This window comes from Anopheles nili, chromosome 3 (assembly GCF_943737925.1).
Source record: "Anopheles nili chromosome 3, idAnoNiliSN_F5_01, whole genome shotgun sequence".
NCBI classification, from domain to species: domain Eukaryota; kingdom Metazoa; phylum Arthropoda; class Insecta; order Diptera; family Culicidae; genus Anopheles; species Anopheles nili.
The window spans coordinates 44,401,128-44,422,694 of NC_071292.1; the positions used below are offsets into that span (position 1 = coordinate 44,401,128).

Genomic DNA, 21,567 nt, shown 5'->3' on the forward strand with positions numbered 1-21,567 from the left:
TCAAGAGACGTCTTTATTTACATTCTTCCTCTGAAAGTGAGATAAATTTGTATGGTACCGGAACGAGCTCGTTAACTCTTGCTGCAAAAGTTAGCTTTTGTCATAGTTTATTTAGGAACAGTACGGTGTCATTTGTACCCGTCTGGTAGGCAGTGATTTCGTGGGCAAGAAAAACGAGTGCTTGTGAAGCTCATGTAAGTTTAATGTTTGCATCATTTTGGGCCATTTTAATTCGATTATCCTTCGAACGAAGCCCGCAAAGTGTGTCTTCTGTTGAAGAGAACTTCAGTGCAATGTTTGTTCTCGCGATATTGCGATGCCGAAGCGCAGTACAGTGAGAAAAAAAACGCACTCTCGCACCCCTCGTAACTGCAATTTACAAGCACAGCAAGCTTGCCGGTTGGCAGTCAGAGCAGGCAGTGGAGATCATGCGCTCATAGTTTTGTCATACGTGTACTAATCGAATTTGTGTGCTCATTTTAGTTTGGTGCCGTTTGGTTGGTGGTGGTTGGTGAACTGTAATCGCGACCGGGATATCAAGCACAGTAGGGGATAAGTGTCGCACTGGGGAAGTAGAACATGATGAAACTAAATAGGCACCGGTGGTCCCCACCTTTGTGGCGGGTTGCGTTATTGCTGTGCAGCATTGTGGTACTATTTCATAATTCTGTAGTCTGTGGAAACGATGAAACGGAAGCGGAAGTGCAGGTAAGTGGCTTTGCTCGTATATCGAAATTACCTCATGCTTGTGAACCAATCCGTAAATGCATAGCGCATGTTCCTCCATGAGATATACCAATGTATGTCACTCTATATTACAGTCAACGCTGTCTGATGCTGAGTTGTACGTGACGCCAAAGGTTGATGCAAAACGAATGTACTTTGCGGAGCATTTCGATGATTTGTACGAAGGGAACGCGATTGAGAAACGGTGGACAAAGTCAAAGGCAAAGAAAGACGACGCCGCTGACGAGGTAGCCAAATATGACGGCGAATGGGCTGTGGAGCAACCGCAAAGACCTATCCTAGCAAATGATTTTGGCCTGGTACTAAAATCCAAGGCAAAGCATGCTGCAATTGCATCCCATTTATTGCTAAATCGGCCGTTCGTGTTCAAAGACAAGCCGTTGGTGGTGCAGTACGAGGTTAATTTGCAAGAGGGTCAAGAATGTGGTGGCTCTTACATCAAGCTGCTGTCCGTTGGCGATGGAACGAAAGATTTGAAGCAAGTAAGTTAATTATTGATACAATGTTATAGTGTTTTTTTATTAAGTGGTTTCGTTGCTTGACATGTAGTTCCACGACAAAACCCCATACACGATCATGTTCGGACCGGACAAGTGCGGTAACGACGTGAAGCTTCATTTTATTTTCCGACATGTAAACCCGATCAATGGAACAATAACTGAGAAGCATTGCAACAAGCAAAAGTAAGTCAACTTTGGTTTAGATTCATGTGTTCGGACAATCATTGGATTTGTTGGTTTTTTAGGGATAGACTGGACGACCCTTTCAAGGACAAGCGCCCACATTTGTACCAATTAATCATTCGTCCGGACAATACGTACACCATTCGAGTTGATCATAAAACAGTCAACGAGGGATCGCTGCTCACGAACTTCACTCCGGCAGTAAATCCACCTGCGGAAATCGATGATCCCGAAGATCGGAAACCTGAAAATTGGGATGATCGAGAGAAAATCCCCGACCCCGAAGCTTCCAAGCCGGAAGATTGGAATGAGGATGAACCGGCGCAAATAGCGGATCCAAAGGCGACGAAACCAGTTGGATGGTTGGATGATGTGGAAGAAATGATTCCCGATAGCTCAGCCGTGAAACCCTCCGACTGGGATAACGATATGGACGGAGAGTGGGAGCCTCCTCTAGTGCCGAATCCGTTGTGTGAAGATGCGGTTGGATGCGGCTTGTGGAAAGCACCGATGGTGGCTAATCCCAATTATAAGGGCAAATGGCGTCCACCACTAATCGCCAACGTCAACTATCAAGGAAAATGGGCCCCGCGCAAAATAGCAAATCCAGACTTTTTCGAAGATTTGTCTCCCTTCAGAATGACTTCAATTGTAAGCCGAACAAAACATTGCATCGATCAAATTTTGTGTATTTTCATTCGTTATTGCTTATCTCGTTACAGGCGGCCGTGGGATTTGAAATTTGGTCGATGTCTAGTGACATCTTGTTCGACAATGTCGTCATTTGCGATGATGAAGCGGTCGCTGACGATTGGGCAGCGCAAACATTTGATCTCAAAATAAAAACTCTTGATCGGCAAGCGGTAAGACCCCTTATAATCTAAATTCTAAAAATAATTTTATTTCAAACACCACACAGAATTTCATCGATATTTATTATAACATACTTTATTGATTTCATTACGTCATCATGTTTAAAAAATGTTTTAAAAAGAAGAACAATATACGCGCATTTTCTTCGCGGTGAGCGAAGGAAGTATTTAAGAATGCATGAAAGGATGCATTTGTAAATTTTTTATGCACATTAAATTCTCACAGCAAACACTTTGGGACCGGGGCATGAGATACATCAATTACAAACCGGCCTATTGGGGAGCTTACTTTGTTTACTGTTCGATACCACTGATTGCATACGTATGGTTCCTTTGGTCTCGACGAGATAAAAAGGTGGATTTAAGTTTATTTGTTTTGCGTATTGTAATCAATTTTGCGACCCGGAACGCTCCGAAACGAGCCAGTAGAAAAGTGCTAAATAATTTATTCCATTTCCATGTGAAATATGTCCCTTCCCAGGAAACCTTTGTCTCCCGTATGCTCAAGTACTGCAACAGCAATCCGTGGATGTGGGCAGTTCTTGTAGTTGTCGTAGGTTTGCCAGTTGCTATTATGATTTACTTCATGTGCTTTGCAAAGGTAAACTATATCGCTATACATGTGTTTCGTATTTTCAAATGTTGGCTTAATCAACGCAACACTAACATATCTTTCCCTTTAACACGCGAAGGCGGATGCGAAGGCCCAAGTTGGACGTAGAAAGAAGATGGATGATTATCCCGTGGGTGGAGAGGAGGAACAAGACGACGGAGCATCTACTGGAGAAGCAGAACAGGAAGGAGAGGTTTCGGATAAAACCAAGCTGAATTCTGGGTCATCTGACACGATCGTAACACGATCCGCTAGTAGTGCCGGAGAAGCTTACGCCGCAGAGCAGGATGAAGGCGACGATGATGAAGCAGAGGAGGACGATGAGGTGCTTGAGGAAGCTCCTCAAACGGTGGCACCTGAAGAAGATGGCACCTCTAGCGACACGCCAGTAGATAGTAAGCACGTGGAAGGTGGTGAAGGCCTTAAAAAGCGGAAAGCTCGGAAAGATTAGTGAACAGATCTTTACAAGAAGAAAGCATGGAAGGGAAAAGAATAGTTAATTTGATTGAATTACGTGTGTGGGAGGCAAGATTTTAGAGCTAGCTACGGTCTTTCCTTATAATATAATGGAATAATTTTCATAAAACATTCTTTCTGTCGCAATTTGCTTCATCGTTTGCGATTCCAACACAAATACACCATTGTTTCTCATTTGGTAACAGAGTTTTTGATAGCGCAACAGAAATGTTGGCATTTTAGTCTTAAAATTTACTAGAAAGTTCTAGAAAGTGTTTTTCGAGCACGACGTTGCGTGAAACATTTGATGGGTAGTACATTAGCATTGAATAGAAATGATTTTGTTTGGTTGTATGTGACGAGCCTAGATGGCAGAATTCTTTCCTTCCTGAAGCTCTTTGTATGCAATATGGAGGTGTTAAATAAGACCAAATAACATATATTTATCTATGTGGCGTTAGAGTGTGAAATCGAAAACAAAAAGAAAATTAGTGTAGGAATGATTACAAAACTCTTTTTGAATATGTTCTGCACCAAAGCGAAGAGATGGTAAAGCTTAATCAACATGTTTGATGAGAATACATTACATGGCATGAGAATGCAAAGTAATGATTATCTTTTTTTCCTATTCCACTGAATGAGTTTTTTTCTGTGTAACTGTAAGTCGCTTGATACGTTTAATTTCCCATTTCTTAGTTCAACACTTTTCGCTTGCTAAGGTTATGCTTAACTGAAAACTATCTCATCCTAGAATAGCAAGATTTAAACATGGTGTTGATACAGCTGTAAGAATGGTGTGCTCCAAGTCGAGGAAAAGAAAGAAGAAATCGCAAGCACGCATGAACCAACCATTAATAAAACCATCAATAAAGAGTAACGAAAGGAAGCGTTTTGGCTATGCATTTTTGAATCAGAATTTGTGAAATTTTATTAGATCAAACTTGTCCATCACATCAAAAAATTCTATTTACAAAAAATTCCAAAAAACTTCAACTAATTTTTACATAATATACGATAGCAAATTTTTTTCACGACAAAATGCGCTGGACGAGCTTTCTTTTCGCAATCCATTTCCTCCGATGCTATAAAATTGATTATCTTTGTGAAAATGTGTATTAGTTCAGTTTTTTTCTCCAACCCTTTTTATTGTTATTGTTATTATTTATTTAAGAACGGCCTGGTCGTATTTCTGACCCTTTTTATTCCTCCTCCATTCCTTTTGCCTCATACTTCCTTCCACCAACTAAGGAATAGAATACATTCTTGGTGGTTGGCGGAATTTTTAGTCAACCTTATTTAAGCGCCGTGTTTTATTAATTCCGCGCATGCCACTGCAAATGGATTCAGCGAGTTATGTTTCAATTTCATTATCCTCACGCCACACATCTGCTCGCTTTCGAAAAAATGTACATCGAGTGAGTTTTTTTCCGTCCCGATCAGCATCCTACAAATTTTCTCTCATCTGTGGTTTTAGCCTAACGGAAAAGCCATGTTCCTTCTTCTCTGTCAGCTCCTCGTATTTTGCTCGGTTCAGCAATTATGCTGAGAGAACTTATTCTTATTCGAGAGCTTTCTTATCATCCTTCCTCTACCTCTCTCACACGCTTTTTCGCTCACTTGATAGCACGAAAAAAAGCTCACTTGATAGTATTACTCACTATCGTGAAAAAAGATATTAAGAGATTTTTCTCGCCTCGACGTCCGTTTCGTTCGATGCGTTTTCTCACTGTCGCGATTAAACTTTTTGAGTCAGTTTTTTCCCGCTTTTCCTATCCTCTTACTTCTATAACCAGTTCTCACTGCTACTGGCTGATGCGGATGTTCCACGTGCTCATTCATATGCCCGGCACTGTATTCACGGACTGCTTCCCGTATGTCCCGTGACGAGAAAACCAACGCCTACTCTTCCCTCAGCTAACAGACAACAAAAGTCTTCCATATTTTATCTGTTTTATTTCATAACAATTGTATAGTACAAAAGCACATGGAATGCATCATTCCACGCGAGGATTTCACAAATTATGGCAGAAACGTATGCTCCCGCCTAAAACATGTGAAACAAACGGAAAATGATGTCGAGAGAGTACGCAACTGTCGTTTATTCCCTAAACATTGCTTCCATGTTGCGGCGTTTCTTCGGGAAGCCTTTTTTGGGTGCAGAACTAGCACGGCGCTTCATTCCCAGCAGGAATCCACCATCGTCAGCCTTTCCGTTTACTTCCATCATATCCTCGCGGCTTTGAACTTTGCGCTTTTTCGCCACCTTGGTGCGTGTCTTCTTGGCCTCCTTGCGCCGGGCCGCCATGATGGGTTGATTGATCTTTTCCTGCGCCAAACGCACACGCCGATCGGTGCGCTTTCGCCGCAGAGATTCTTCGATGGCGTTGCGCATTTTGTCGTACTGATCTACACCCAGTCGCATGCTGATGTCCTTGCTAAGCTTGGTAGCTACTTTACGGAGCGTCACCTTTAAAGGATCCTTTCCAGATCGCTCACCCGCGATGTCCTGCGCGGTAAGCTCCCGAATAGCTGGTATCAGCAGTGATGGGGCCAACTTCAGCAGCACATCCTGATCCAACATGGCTACTACCGATGACATCCAATGCAGTGCATGTTTTCGCTATATTTAAAGAATAATTAAAAAATACAAAAACATAATAAGATTATTGGAAGTATCTTCCTTGCAATTTAATTCCACAAAAGTGCCAAATCATGCATCTCTGTTTGTTGATCTATAAGAGCTATTGAGCATTAAATAGATTGATTTTTGATACAATTCATAAGGTCTTACTTACCAATATAAATAGGTGAGGCGTTTTTACAATCTCGCTCTGCATTATATACCGTACCCTGCGGATGAGCCAGCTAAGGTTGATTTTTTTGGAAGTCACTTTATCGTCGTTCAGCGGAACCGCGCGTAACACATTCGCTACCAGAAACAGGATCTGCGTGACAAGTCCTGCAGCCTCATCGTCGCTGTCGTTTACCATGGTTCCATTGGGCGTTAACTGCGCGCAAAGATCCAGCGTCAGTGTTTTACAGTCGCGCAATGGCGACTGATACAAAAATTGTTTCCCTTGAGCGACCGTATCACACTCATCATTTTCTTCGTCCATTTCGCCATCATTCACCGATTGTTTCCCATTGTGACGCTCGCTAACGACCCGAATGCGCTCGTGTATGGCTTCGAAATCCAGCTCGTTCATTATTTGATACAATAACTTCATTGCTCCCAGGCGAATCCACTGATGGCCGCTGCCCAACAGAGATTGCGCGGTGTACGCCAACGCATCCATCGTTTCGGTGTACTTTTGGTCGGTATGCATTGTGGGATGTAGGCGCAACAGCTCGGCAAACATGTTCAACGTTTGTATGATCAAATGGTCACCGCTTGGATCCGTACTCAGTAGAGTCGTGACCGATGCGACGGGCTTGACAAATTGTCCTGCTGTGCTTCGGTTGTCCCCTTTAGCAGATGGAACCAGATTTCGCAGTAAGGAAGGCAGTGTTTCTGGCAACCAGGTGCTGATAAATCCTGCCGATGGCTCGCTTCGGATGATGCGTAGCAATAGTTGCGTTGCGAGTTCACAATGCTTTCGTGATTGATCGTTAAGCATTTCTTGGATGATTTTCACCAAATCGCTTTTTTCTTTAGCTTCCAAACGCGATAAAAGCGTTTCGATGCAGTCGGCTACGAGTGATCGAATCTCGGCAGCATCTTCGTTCACCAGTCGAACGCCGAGTGCAAAGAAATAGGAGCTATAGTTATGTTCAACGGTTTGCTGAAAGTACATGGAATTGGAGAAATCAATCGCTAATCTTATGTTTTTAAGAACTATAACGAAATTTGTGTTGTGGCAGAAAGCTCACCAAACCATTTACCTTAGGCAACTTTTGGAAAAGTGTTTTCAATAAAACACATGCGGATTCTCTGCCGGACATTACATCGTATTGCAGCTGGTCGACGAAAAACAGCACGTGATTTTGAACTTTTTTAATGACGGGGAAATTCATTATGTAATCAACTATGTTTTGACGACATTCGGCACTGTGGAAATAAAGAATCATCGTAGATGATTGGAGTTATAATAAGAAGGATAGAATAACTTAATAATTAAGACTTCGTTTTACTTACCGTACAGTGTCGCTTTCTGATCGGATGCAAATTTCAAACACCTTCTGCATAAGGGTATGTAGCTCTACAAAAGTAAACCGACGGCCAAGCAATGACCGTAACAATACAAACGCCGTTGTCTGACGTCCTCCACCGACCGCCAGATCCTGTTCAACGTACATCACCAGCAAACGTAGCTGTTCGGGCGTGAAACTGTAAGACTTTGCGTGTTTGAGAATTGCCACGATCGCCCTGAAACTTGCGCGAACCATCGCAAAGTTGGGATTGTTAACATCAAGCGCCACGGTATTGTAACGGTGCAGCACATCAAACAAAGCTTTCACGATCGCGCTCATCGTTTCCGGTTGTTGGAAGCTTTTCAATGCCCACTGAGTGGATAGAAGGCTACTGCAGCAGTTGATCGCATGGCAGATGATGGTCGAGTGTTTCGAATCGAGAGATTGCACCAATGCGGGCACGATGGGGTTTATTAGCTGCTGGAAAAGCTGCTCCTGATCCTGCTCAATACGAGATGCGCTTTGCTTGCGTTTCACGAAGCACAGCAGCAGCTCGAGGCCACATTCGAGAAAGACGTGATCGTTTCCATCGCCATGCACAAGAACGTGGTCCAAGTTGGTGGATGCGGCAGCGGATCCGTATCGTTTCGGTTCGTCTGGGATCAGATAGATGCTGCCGGGCTTCGTCACGCTTCCAAGATGTCGCTTAGTTTTGTCGGGGTGTCCTCTCGTTTCACCATCGTCCTCTTTTGATTCACCACCAGCACATTGCATGTAGATTTGCCCCGATATCATACCGTAGATGAACATAAGTAACGATTCCGAGCTGAGCGAACTATTCACCACAATACCCTCGGCAAGCTGGTGGAATGCATCTTGCACTTTAGATACTGTCTGATGTGTGCGATATTTGCTCAGTACCGCTCGGAATGGTGCAAACAAATCCACCAGCATCCGCTCTTGCACGTTTTTCGCAAGAATGTACAGTGTTTGATACGGTTTCCGGCTGGACTTTGCCTCGGGCATGGAATTTTTCTTCAACGAGCCTCCTTCGATGGTTGTCCCGTTCATTAAACCCATCAGTTGGCCGAAAATGTCCTCCGTACAAAGGTGCACCACCGTTTGCAAAATGTTCTCTAACACCGAACCCGTAGCCAGATGTGTTTGCGCTCGCTCGATAATTGTGTGAACGGTAAACGTGAGCACGTGTCGCTGGAAGCCACGTTTCAGCATGGCCAGCAGATTCTGCAGCACAAAGGAAATGTAGTATGGCCCGAGCTCAAGCGTAATGTGCGCGAGCGTATTCCGTGCCTGCACTCTGGCCAATCTAAAGCGCGATTTGAGGAACGTAATTACTTTGATAATCAATTTGGGCAGGTTCAGTTCAATCTCCTTCCGAGGAAGCTTCATGAACAGCTTTACAATCGCGATGGCAATCGGTAGCTTCAGCATTTCTCCTCTTTGCTTTTCAAAACGTGCCTTCTTGTCGAGGGGTGCTCCGTTGGACACGGTGACCGGGGATTCGGTGGCAAAGTTGAACGAGGATAACAAATTCGGAATAATGGTTTTCGCTATATCGTGAACGATCTCACGCGCTAGCCGTAGCTCGTCTGCCGGGTTGACTTTAGTTAGTGGAACATCCTCCGGCACATCCTCTATCACTACATCGTCATCTCCGTTTTCGTCGTCAACCTTTTCGTCCTGCGGATTTGTTTGTTCACCAGCATCACCACCGTTCGTTTCGTTGTTTGACTCAGGTTCAACTTCTGCTATGGTGGCCTCTTCTGCGTTCTCTAGCGACAGTTTGTTGTGCATCAGCGAGTTGGCAGCGTTCGTAGTATTAGTTTCCTCGGTCGCTGCAGATGCCGACGATAGATTGAAATGGAACGCATCCATGATGCCAATTACTATTCGCAGCAACTGCTTCTGATACTCCCAGGAAAATTTCAGCCTTCGTAAGTATTGCTGCAACACTCCGTGATAGCTTTTCCACGGGAGTAAGCGACATAGATTTATAATGCAGTTGCCGGCCTCCTCCACCAGGGATGTCTGCTTTTTGTACTCATCATGACAGATGTAGTGCGACACAATCGGTAACAAAAACTGTACCGTTGTACGTGCTGACGGTCTGCTAACGCCCTCGTGTCCTGAGCTCGTGGAATTGGCCATGTCCGCTAGCTTGATGGCAAGTCGTTTCATCGCCTTACGATGTTTGTAGCTTTGCAGATGTGTGATGTTTTCGAAAAAGTCTCGTTCAGCACCATCTCCCTGGCCCGTGAAATGCCACAGTTCAGCAAACAGGCGACATTGTGGATGCGTTGTCACGCCGGGTTTGCCGACCAACCGTGAAAGTTCTCCGAGCAGATGGATTGACTCGTTTCGCCGTTCGCTAGTCGAGCGCTTCACTTTCAGCCCATCGACGATGCCTTGCAGGACGATACGGTCGAGGCAGTACTGCAACTCACCGGGACAATCGTTGACCGTGGCAAGGTACAGTATCACTTTGCACACGTATTCGGACGCATTTTGTCGCGCGGTAAAGTCCTTTTCGTACTGCAGCACGTGGAAGGCTTGGTGCAGGAACACGATCGCTACGTTGCCAGTTATTCGTTGTCCATCCGGTGCCGTCGCCGAAAGCAGAACGTCGATCGATCGGTAGGCCGCCGTACGGGCTGGTTGGTCCGGTTGATCGATCCAGCGTTTGTCCATAGCGTTCAGGCCATGCACCAAATTACTGATTAATTGCATTTCGGGTGAAAACGTGGCGAGACTGGCAAATATTTCGAATAAAATTTTTCGAGCCGCTGCAACGAAAATAAGTAAAAGTAAATCTCACGCGCCCTAATTAGAATGATCCGCATGTCGTTTTACTTACCGCGATCTTTTACATTCTGCAGCGATAATGCCAATTGCTTGAGATAGCGTATCGGGTCCTTTACGTCCTTTAACAGACGCATTATAATAATATGCAAGCGGCGAATATCCTCACCCGCACGCTGGCGATCATCCGCACTTTCCTTCACCCTCCTCGTCAGTATGGGGAACAGAAGGTTCAACAAGGATATGCAGTTACTTTCAATCTGTTCCTCATCTTTCTGATCTCCAACGATCATGCCCGATTCAGCCAACCTTGTCAGGATAACCAGAAGATCGCTTGATATACTTTTCTTGCGATTTACTGTTTGTCGAATGTACTGCAGTAAATCCTTTACGTATGGAAGCAGCAACCGGCTACGCTTGTTCAACCCATCGATCGAATAAAAGGTAACTTCCGTACTCCAATGCTTATCTTCAACACTGTCTTTGGACTTGGTCCGTTCGTCGCTACCAAGCATGGCCGCAAGGGCGGAAAATATGGCCTGACAAACGGCACCTGTTGTTTGAGGGCCTCGCAACAGAGAAATCATTGCGTCGAGCGGTGTCAACGATTCCGAATTGTCCGTATCATTTACATCCATCGCATTGCTTCCAGAGCTTTCGATTTCACGCCGTTCTAGCAGAACATACAACCGTTCGCTTTGACTCCAGCAAATCAGCAGCCTAAGAAGAGGCGTCGGCGAATGGATACTGTCGCTAGAAAGATTTGCCAAATGGGGCCACACGTGCACGCGCATGATAGCACTCAGTTCGTCCTCCGTCCAGTGGTAATTGCCATCGTACTGACCGATAACGTCTACCAGCGCCAAAAGAGTTTGCGATTTATACTTTTTGTAGATCGCTTGTTCCATTTGCATCAACAGGCAATCGAAACAGATCTTTAAATGCATAACCTTAGAGGCGAAAGTCGCGGACTTGAGTGGGGCAACTTCCGTCTGTATCAGTGTCAGAAAATTTAGAAGTGTCTTCACTTTAAACGGAGTTGGTGTTGGAAAAATGCTCTCACCATCATCGCCCTCGTCACCATCATCGTCCTTAGCGACATCCATGATTGAGCGAACCGTTTCGAGAGGTGTTTCTTTTAGCAGTTGCAAATAGGCGTCATACCAGCGCGCAAGAAGCATCTCCAGTTCCTCTACACGCAGTCGACCGAAGAACGTCAGGATCGTCGCCCTATGCTGTCCTCCCGGACCGCCATTACCAAGGTTTTGTTTGATTCTCCCATCGAGCACTTTCAACACCAGCTGCACCACCTTTGGCCGATGTTCTTCCGCAATTTTTGTTCTTCCGCTGGCACTCGCGTACCCGCCATCCTCATCGCCATCGATGTCCTCCGATGGTACGAACACTGAGAGCAACGCTTGCTTCAAGGTGTTATCGTTCGTTAGCCGAGTAATGAAGTCCTTGTATGGGGTTAATTGGGAACCTCCCAACGCAAAGATGCCACACAGTGCCGTCTTTTGAATTTCTTCGTGACGGCTGCTTACGAGAGTTTCATAGGTACTGTACAGGCGCGCAGCGTGTTTGCGCACCGATTTTCCCGTAAGCTCGGTGCAAATCTTCAAATAGCACAGCAACACCTGCTGCGTACCTTTGCCGGCAGATTTGCTGCTTTTTCGCCTTATTTCTTTAGTCGAGCCGTGGTCGTCTGTCAGATCGCCGTCTCCTTCCAGCGTCTCTTCCTCCACGTCGGCTAAAGCTGGTTTCGTTTGGTTTGGTGTTGCCTCAAGAAAGGCAAAGAAGCGCTCCACAATACAATCTCCCTTGGAGCGGCAAAAATTAGCGCATCGCTGAAGCATTCGCAGCTGTTGTACTCGCACGTTGTTGTAGTCGATTGTTGGATTTTTCGCGAAACATTCGATCACCTTAAGCAGCAGAGATTGCACCGGCGGTTCGTCGTCGTCGGACTCGCTCTCCCTTGCACCGGAATCATCAATCTCAGGTGCCATTTCTTCTTGTTGCGTTTCACGATGAGGAACACTATTCTCAGCCATCGTAAGCATACTTTGAAACACGTTCCAAAATAATGTCTCATCGCTTTTGTTCAAATTATCGGCATAACTTTGCACCACCGTTCCGGCAGGTTCCCAGATTAGCTTGAAATTAACTGCATAAACGGACATCATATAGCGGAGCACTGTTTCGATCCACTCAGTTCGTGCAGCGTTTATCGCCTCCTGGCACAATTGACCGTCGTAGGCGAGGTTCTGAAAAAGAATTACCTGCTCTCGATATGTGTGGATCTGCGTTTCAATGCGTTCGATCTGAGCCAACGTTTTGTACAGTGGTCCGATGGAACTGACCAGCTCTGGCAGGTCTGCAAAGTGAGCTAATATAGCACTGGCCAGTTGTCTTGCTGTGCTGTTGTACGACGATATGAGCGGATGTATATACGGCTGCAAGCGCTTGAATCGAGCATTCGTAAGTAGGTGATTGAAATTATTCTCACTCGTATACTCCACGAGCAGATGGACACTATTTAGCAAAAGGCAGTCATGGGCCGTTACGATGGGAAGTAACTGGTCCATCAGTTCAACGCACACCTTTCCTTCGCAATCCGCGAGATGTACGATGGTTTCTACCGATATTGCAATAAGCTGGCATATCTTTACGGCCATACCTCGTTTCGAATGAGGTACACTATTGTTTGCAATCGATCGTGCACCTTCGCTAATAAAGCTAACAATTGCATCTTTTGCGAGTTGTAACGGCTGATAGTTTTCTAAGTGAGGTAAAATTATTAGGGCACTTAAGTATAGCTCAACATTGCCAACCACTTGTTGCAATCGCATCGACAGAATATTTTTCATGCAGCTCTCAAACTTTCCGCCAGGAACGACACTCACCGGAAAGGATTTCCACTCATTCAACTGCAGCCCGTTGCCACACAGGGGCGCCTTTTTGAGCAACAAACTAGCGAGAAAGCAAACTCGCGCATCATCAGGATCGTGCTCAACCGTTTTGATAAAGTTCGGCCATATCAATGCTTCAAACATTGCGCAATGCACCGTGGCATCGATGAACCGATCGTAAAGAGGACGATGGTCCATCATCAAAACGTTCATCGTGAGTCGACTCGCTTCCAGTTGGGTTAGACGAATGTGTTTCGAACGGAGCAGTACTATGATGTGGTTAACGATCGTTTCGTTGAATTCTATGCTCGGGGCGGTGAAAGCCGTCAGTAAACGGATCAGTTGTGATACCGTTGGAGATAGTGCATCTCCAAGCAACCGTGCATATTGATGTTCCAGCACTATTCCACTTAACTGCAATAAACGCGATAAATATTTAACTACTCGTGTTTCGTCGCTTTTCGCTGCAGTCAAGCTTCGATCGATTGTGGCTCGCGTTGTATCCCAAAAGGTAGGCATGTCTTCCGGTTGAATACGTTCAATAACATCAGTTATCGTTTGTGTTAGAATTTCTTGCAGATGATCGGCTTCCGTTTCGGGTAGTTCTCCCAGTATATCGTAGAACTGCTGCAGCGTATGCTTAGCCGTTGTATGGAAATGCTCCTGCACGCCGTGTAGCACCTCGAAGAGTATCCTTCCGCAAGAAACCGTGTATCCATCGTTAGTCATTTGACTTTTCAGCATCAGATTTACTAGCGGTGCTTTGTCTTTGAGATCGCGTGCCAAATATCCGAGGCATTCCGTTGCAAAGTCTGTAGCATGCGGCGGACTATTCCTTTCGTCCAGCAGTGGCAGCAATCGTTCGAAGGTTTGCTTGAAATCGCTCCGCAAAAAGCTGCGGAGAGCTTTGAATATATGCGCCAAGCATAGTAAAGTCCACTCGACACGATCTGCGCTATCTGAGTACAGAAACTTTACCAACACCTCGAACAAATCGGCAAAATATGCTCGAAATTCTTTTCGCGTGTCCTTCGCGAAGGCTACCACAAGCTCTAGCAATGGTTGCAACGCATCATCGCTGGCCTTTTCCAAACACTTGGTTAAGTGACCGACAATCGCATCCTTGTTGAACAACAGCAGCGCCAGCGTTACAGACTCCTTGAATCCGCGTTGGTAGGACGTGTACTCATCAGTCAAATTTTGTACGGACCATTTTACTAGACATTGATGAAAGAAGGTACCATTCTCGTCTTCAGGCAACTCATAGTCGGTTTCCACTCGATATAGCGCACCACGTCGTACGTCGATTTCTTTGATACGCTCACGAAACGATTTGAAACGGAACGCGTTGGACGCTTTGTGTTTAAGAGGCCGATTTTTCATCGTGTATGCTAGTAGACGTTCAACAGCGATACAAAAATTCCGTCCTTTATCACATGGAACCGGTAATTTAATGTTTCCCGCAAGAAAACATACTTTCTGTCAACGAATGCACAATTCGTCAACAAGCACGTGGGAAAATGACACAGAGCAGCACAAGGTGTATAGAGCCATCAACATTGAGATATCGTTCGGATGCCAGGGGTGCTAAATTGGCGTTTTGCATTGCATAAGCACAAGCACGATAAAAGCGCATACACGTGACTCGCGTTTTGAACGGATATTATATATTTTCTCTCATTCTTATCTTCTTTGTTTCCCACGTTAATGTTCTCATGTAACACGCAATGCGAACTAAGTTCCAAACATGACTAGAAAATAAAACGAACCTTCTCCGATCGCACAATTAATTGGTCATTAAAAACTGACTCTAGTAGCGGCCACCATAGGAGCTCATGATGAGTTTTTAGCTATTGTTTTATGTGTGGTTTCGAAGAGCTTTCTATCCTTTTAAGCTTTACCTTGTTTGTACATCAGTACGCTGCGGGGATGTTTTCGTTCGATGCGTTCTTGATGACCTTTTCGTTTTCGTTGCACGTTGCCGCCGTTACTATCACTGCCGCCATGACCGACGATTGGGCCGAGCCGGTAGTTTTGTTTATTGTGCTATATCGGATGGGCATCATGCTTTGTCGTATGTTTCGTTCCGGACGAATCAATATGATGTAAAGCTGTGAAGCAAATAAATTGCGCCATTATTTTTCATACTTTACTTTTGCAGCTTGGTCGCGGATTCGATACATACCTTTGGGGAAAATAAGCATACTAACGTTACGGTGGCCGATAGACTAATTGTCATGGACATGGTAAATATTCTAAGTTGAACGTTATTTGCTGTACCAAAGTACAGCGGTATAAATGCGAGCCAAATAACGCAAGTTGTATACATTGTAAAACCTACAATTAAAGAAAGTTCAATTTTTTTTCCATTTCATATGGGGCATACAGCATTAAATTTACTGACCAATATATTTTGACTCATTGAAAGCTTCTGGTGTTTTCCGTGTAAGCACGGCGTATACGGTGCAAATAACTATTAAGAAAATAGGATAAAAGAACGCAATCATGTAGGATGCGTCGGTGTAGGAGTTGCAAACCAGCAGGTTATCTTCCCGCGTGGGATAGTAATGCATTGCGTGCGCAGGAGATACTATCATCCACACCGCATTGATCAAAATCTATATCGCAACGTTGAGCACATGGCGAAAAAAATAATTTTTTTCTATTATTAATCATCATACTGATTATAATTTGATACTCCTGTCTTACCTGAAAAGATACTAGTATTCCGCAAATGACTAGCTGGGAATGCGGACTTATGAAAGACGGACGTTTCGCTGATTTAGTGCTCGCATTAAAGATGCGTGCAATACGATTAGTTTTGGTTAGTAATGCTGCGTAGACGACGGTGAACGAAAAGCCTGACCAGAATCTGTTAAAAATACATCATTTGATTGGTATGTTAGTCATCTACGCTATAAACATGCCACGCTTTAAAAAATACTTACCTTTGAACTCCACAGACAATATCATTTGGTTTAATGACCAGTGTGTACGTTACACCAAAGCACAGCAATATACCACTAAGTAGTACATAACTCAATTCTCGTCCGGACGCCCTAACGATGGGTGTATCGTTGTGCCTATAACGAAGAAAGGATCAAACAAGATGTAATACATGCGCCGCTTGACAACGGTCCTTCCGAAACCTTCCAATTTGCATCCTGTACTTACTTCAGAAACACTCCAATAACGAAAAATGTGCTGAGAATACCAAATGAACTGAATGTCATAGCACCGATTGCATAAAAAGATTCCGGTCTCAGATACGACTCGGGAATCTGTTGACATTCTTCATGATGAATATCGGGAAGGGTTCCTCTGGGACAGTTTACGCAGTGTGTTTCATCATTTGGGCTTTGAATCTGTATTCGAAATGTGCATGAAATTAGCGAAAATATTACACAATAACATTCATTATAAACGCAGATCAAGATCAAGCAGTTACCTGGTACTGTGTGCAATTAAAGCAATGCCAGCAACATCCTTCTCCTTCGACGTACTTTTTCGCTTGACCCCGTTCACAAGGTCTGCTACACACGGACTCTGGGGGCATGGAATCCTTAGTACGGAATTGTATGTCTACGGAACAATAATAAAACGTATTAAACGTAAAAAAAACAACACCAGAACCTCGGCTCATACTATTCGTTGGATCTAGTCTACCTTGCATGTTCAACCGCAATTCACCCTGGTAGTATTCGCCTACTTTGATCCATTTGTAGCGTTCAGGTGCAACCTGCTTAAAGTGGATGATGTTGTACCGAGCAGGGCCATCGCCGTTTACATCAAAGTTGAATCTATCACCGCTGAGCCCAATAAAATCGGCCTTTCGGAGATATTTCAGTAGCTCCGAGCCTTTTGTAGGATTCATCGCGTCGCAAAGTCCTGGCTTACCATCACACAGCTCCTGGTGCATATTTCTACAAAATTTCAAAATGTTCCAAAATCCACACTCTAATTTAAAAAGTACATTTAAACAACATACTTGAATGCATATCCGAATGCCATCACCGCATCGCTCACAAACTGTAGCTGATCTTCGAAATCTAAATCTCCTTTAGAGAGCTTTTCCGTCGTGGAACACACATTTTTGTAGTCCTTATTATATGGAGTATACGGTGAATGTGGATATTTACATTGGAAGTTATCTTCCCAAAATTCTACAATGTGACGGTACAACAAGCAGTGATTATCGACTAATAGCAACATTTACTCAATAACAACTACTCACCTACAAACCAAGGATTGCGCTTATTATTAACAACAGTCAAGTTGAGGAAATAGTCTTCGAATCCAATGACTGGGTTCGCTTGGGGCTGAACAGAGAGTGTACCCTCTACTTCGGCTTCATTTCCGTCCGATACTAAATTACGAGCGCTCCAACCATCCGATCCGATCCACGAAAATAACCCTGTAACGTTTTGTCGACGGACTGCTTTCATAACTTCGGCCACTTCTTGATCTGAGCCAAATATAACAACACCTGCACATGAAAAGGGACGCAAAAGAGCATTAATATTATGTGCAATCATATCGAAATAGTTGTTGAGCAATGTACGCGATAAAATTTACCTTTGGCGCGTGGCTTGGTCAACAATTTGAGTACTATATTATCATACGCTATCGTATCTGCAACTCCGGAATCTTTTACCAATTTCTCCTTAACTGCTATGCAAATGTTGTGCTTTGACAAAAGATCGTCCAACTCCTCAAAAGCCTGTTGAAGGTGTAATTTTTTAAAATCCATTTGTAGCAACAAAAAAGATCATTTCACTATCGATTGGATGCATCATACCTTAATTCCATAGTTACTTTCTTCGTAAATAATGGAAATGTAACTCCAACCTAGCTTCTGTACAATGTCAACTATTGCCTTAACTTGGTAGTGATCCGATGGAATTGTTCGAGAAAAATATTCGAATCGTTGTTTATTGCTCAGCTCTGGACTTGTTGAAAAAAAGGAAACCTACAATGGACAATGGCAGAGCGCTTGTTGAACGAATTGGTTCACCAGGCCCTAGATGGCCATGTTTGACGAGTCGATGACGTACCTGAGGTATTTTAAATAATCGCAGCAAGTTGGCTACCTGTATTGAAGTAACGGACGAGGCGGCTCCGACAACTCCGGAAATAATTTTCTTCTTGTGCCCCTTGCTACAGTTGTCATAATCGTTAATGTCGTCAATATTGCTAATCGAGCCCTTAATAAAATCGACTGCCATCTCCAGCCCGTACGTATCCTTGTCGCAGTCATCCAGGATGTGAGCACCGATCGTCACGTTTGGTACCAGCCCCTGTTCGTTGATCTTGTCGAGTGTGTACAGCATGGTTTCAAGCGCTTGTATACCACCCTGGGGCATTATCGGTCCACATGTCACCGAGTCCTCGCGCGAGTGCACCATCATAAGACCTCCGAGTATGAGGTCACCCTCAACGACAGCTTCGCGCTTGACAGGCCACACCGAAATGCCGTGCTTGGACTGCTTCAGACCCGCTGCTGCACCTCCAAAATTACCATGATCTTCGTCGTCCTGCATCATCAGCATCGTTTGGTCGTGGCCCTCTCGTGCGTCAACTGAGGAAGGATCCATCCAGGATGGGTATTGCAGCTTGATCGCTGACAAGGATGCGTTACTGCGCTGGTGCTGATGACTGCCATAATGCCGTTTGTGCTTCATTGTGATCGTTTCTGCACGTGGCTGATGATGGCTACCGCCGTGTTTTGCATGATGTGACGTTTTTTCGTAGAATTTTACCTGCCGACCACAGTAGGATTGCTTATAATTGCTAATGCCATTGTGGTTGTGATTAACACTGTTGTACTGATGGTGCTGTTCTTGCTCCTGCCGCTGCCGCTGCTGTTCCTGCTGCAGTTGATGTAGTCCTCGGTGACCGCGACGTATACTATGTTCAAGGTGATCGTACACGTCACGCGAAACAATCAGCTCAATAAAGCAAATGATTACTATTGTGCCCACGAGGCACACGATGTTGGTCATTTTAAGAGTGTTTGCTCCAATCTGTACCATTTTGCATTCGTGGGGGAACTGCCGGAATCTGCAAAATAAGGATTTAACCAAACAAACTTTTAATTCGGAATTGAATTTGTATCGGAAAATGGGTAGTTAATTGCTATAGCAACGCTTTTCATCACTCCCAGTTAAGTGATTACGATGATTACGAAATCAAAATTCCGGCCTAACGTTAGTATATCCTTAGTTTCAATATTTTGTCCAAAAAAATTTCTACAAATTGCTATTGTTTGAGTACATTTGCAGATTGTGTAAACGTTTGTTGCTTTTCACAAATTTCGCATATGCCTGATAGCATATGGATCATAGTGGCTTCTGAAAATCGCGACAATATGTAATCCTCTCGGACTAATTTTCCGTACCCAAAGTGAGCAGTAGTTTTTCGGTAGATGGAAAATGTCGGTCATGTGGTAAATGTGTGTCCATCCATCTCGTACGATTTCCCAACACATTAAATTGATACAAATAAATCCTCTTTTGGTGTAGCTCTAACGATAGCAGCGATTACAGTTGCAAGGAAGGATGCGAGCTTTCTCATCCACGCATACTGAGATTGGTAAACAATACCATTATACCAACGAGAGCATGTTTCCATGACGCAGCATGAGGCTACATAATCAAGCACTAACACCAGCATCTATTGATAAAATAAACATCGCCTACTTATCACTAGTGATATAATTCGAGCCCATGCTACTACCACCATCACTAATATTGGGGGAGCTAGTACTACCGCTAAGTTGCTATCGCTCGTATTGTGCTAAGAAAGAAAAAAAATGTCATCTTAAATGCAAAACCGTAATATCAGAGCAATATTTCGGGTGCGAATGGTAGAAGGATTTGTTTAAAGAAAGCCCTCAATGCCCACATGGGCAGTGATGATGTACATGGCATCGTAGAAGGAAGCATACTTACATGGGCTGATAAAGCGCTCTCTTGCCAGTCGTTCGCACGTGTTGGTGATAAGCATGTGCAAAGGATAACGCTTCCTTATCGCCGTATCACGAGCCAGGTTCGGGAGCAACGATGAGAGAGCGCTAGTTGGTGAGCGCGCAGACATTCACAACGCTCGCCGTTGCGTTATCAGTTGCATTGCGATGCAAGCGAATTCGCCTCCTTACAGCGACCGTTGGTGTGTTGGAGCGAGACCGCACGACGACACAGCAAAGCGCGAAACATTCACACAGCACATACTCTAATCGCAATAGGCGGCGGAACTTCTATTGCATATTGTAGAAAAATCCCGGGAAAATTCTGTCTGCGCGATTTTTTTTTCTCCAACGCTACGGTTATCATGCAGGATGCTTTTACACGCCGCACGTCCGTGTCTTAAAACCGCAAAAGCATGCAAAGGATGGTGTTTATTGTTCAAACTTTTAAAAGATCAAAACACGGCCCGCGTTTTGGTTGCGGGGGGAGTGATGGGAGGAAGTTCGAACCGCGCGCGGTGGTCATTCGTCTCCGTCATTGCCGCGAGCGCGCGAATGGTTGCGTCGAGCGCATGTCCTGTGGCAGGATTCGATTCGGCAAGCGATCGCTTCGGTTCTGGCGTTCGGTGGCTGGTCGTAATCGGTCCACGGTTCCACGCATTCGCTCACGGTAGCAAGCTTTCGCCCATTAGAAACAGTACACCCGCGCAACCAACACTCGCACCACACGCCGCACACAATCCCACACACCCAGCGCTACCGTCACTGTTGCTCCGTTATCCTTCCACTTCCCGTGGCCACGCACGGGCTGCCCAGTTTCTCGCACCGTTTTCAAAGCAGCAGTTTAGCATCTTATCGGCACGCAAGTGATGCCCCTTTTGCGGAATGCGTATACCGCCAGGATATTCGAATGGCGCACCGCGTATCCTTGCGGGGCGATTGTCGATCTTGCACACTACTACTGCACTAGTTTAGTTTTGTGTCAGCGGCACGCGTCCAGCACTGGTATCACATAATTAAGCACAAAGTGATAAGCACCAGGAGCCAACGGGAAGAGGTCAGGAGAGGCGGCGTGGGGAGAGGTGGCAGTAGATATATCTAGCTTTTCACTGTTTTTGTTCTCACTGCTCTCTTTTTTTTCTTTTTGTAATCACCAAAAACCGCCCGCAAGCGAAGGTTCTAATTTTTGTGACACCAGGCAAACCGCGGTTGTGGCTTGCTTTCCCAACAGGAAAATTGCCTTTTTCCTAGCTGAGCTTTTTTTTTTCTTCCTACCAGACGCACAAATCGCCATCCGCCGTCCGTCCAACTTCGGCTAGCGGCCGTGTTCGATTGACGACGACTCTGCAGTGCATTTTCTTATCACTGGCAC

The 21,567-nt window shown here is 44.8% G+C and overlaps 3 protein-coding genes across 4 annotated transcripts; 1 reads left to right on the top strand and 2 right to left on the bottom strand.

Annotated features, from left to right (window-relative positions):
* The first annotated feature begins 92 nt into the window (after window positions 1-92).
* LOC128725499 (calnexin-like) lies at window positions 93-4,249 on the top strand. Of its 2 annotated transcripts, none has more exons than XM_053819252.1 (8): window positions 93-194; window positions 484-708; window positions 822-1,229; window positions 1,297-1,430; window positions 1,493-2,081; window positions 2,153-2,293; window positions 2,529-2,657; window positions 2,995-4,249. In XM_053819252.1, the coding sequence occupies exons 2-8, from the start codon at window positions 580-582 to the stop codon at window positions 3,364-3,366; spliced, it is 1,902 nt and encodes a 633-aa protein (XP_053675227.1). In that variant the 5' UTR covers window positions 93-194; window positions 484-579; the 3' UTR covers window positions 3,367-4,249. The 2 variants fall into 2 exon arrangements, with proteins under 2 accessions (XP_053675227.1, XP_053675226.1); XM_053819251.1 differs by lacking the exon at window positions 2,529-2,657 and adding an exon at window positions 2,784-2,903.
* A 1,076-nt stretch (window positions 4,250-5,325) lies between these two features.
* LOC128725498 (small subunit processome component 20 homolog) lies at window positions 5,326-14,614 on the bottom strand. Its single transcript, XM_053819250.1, has 5 exons — window positions 10,378-14,614; window positions 7,507-10,306; window positions 7,254-7,419; window positions 6,167-7,153; window positions 5,326-5,991 (listed from the first exon to the last, which is right to left on the bottom strand). The coding sequence occupies exons 1-5, from the start codon at window positions 14,612-14,614 to the stop codon at window positions 5,470-5,472; spliced, it is 8,712 nt and encodes a 2,903-aa protein (XP_053675225.1). The 3' UTR covers window positions 5,326-5,469.
* Window positions 14,615-14,936: 322 nt separating this feature from the next.
* LOC128724400 (metabotropic glutamate receptor 2-like) lies at window positions 14,937-19,233 on the bottom strand. Its single transcript, XM_053818125.1, has 13 exons — window positions 18,286-19,233; window positions 18,030-18,200; window positions 17,807-17,951; window positions 17,466-17,717; window positions 17,220-17,394; window positions 16,898-17,154; window positions 16,680-16,813; window positions 16,406-16,596; window positions 16,180-16,314; window positions 15,941-16,103; window positions 15,636-15,849; window positions 15,417-15,568; window positions 14,937-15,342 (listed from the first exon to the last, which is right to left on the bottom strand). The coding sequence occupies exons 1-13, from the start codon at window positions 19,231-19,233 to the stop codon at window positions 15,145-15,147; spliced, it is 3,135 nt and encodes a 1,044-aa protein (XP_053674100.1). The 3' UTR covers window positions 14,937-15,144.
* Window positions 19,234-21,567: the final 2,334 nt, after the last annotated feature.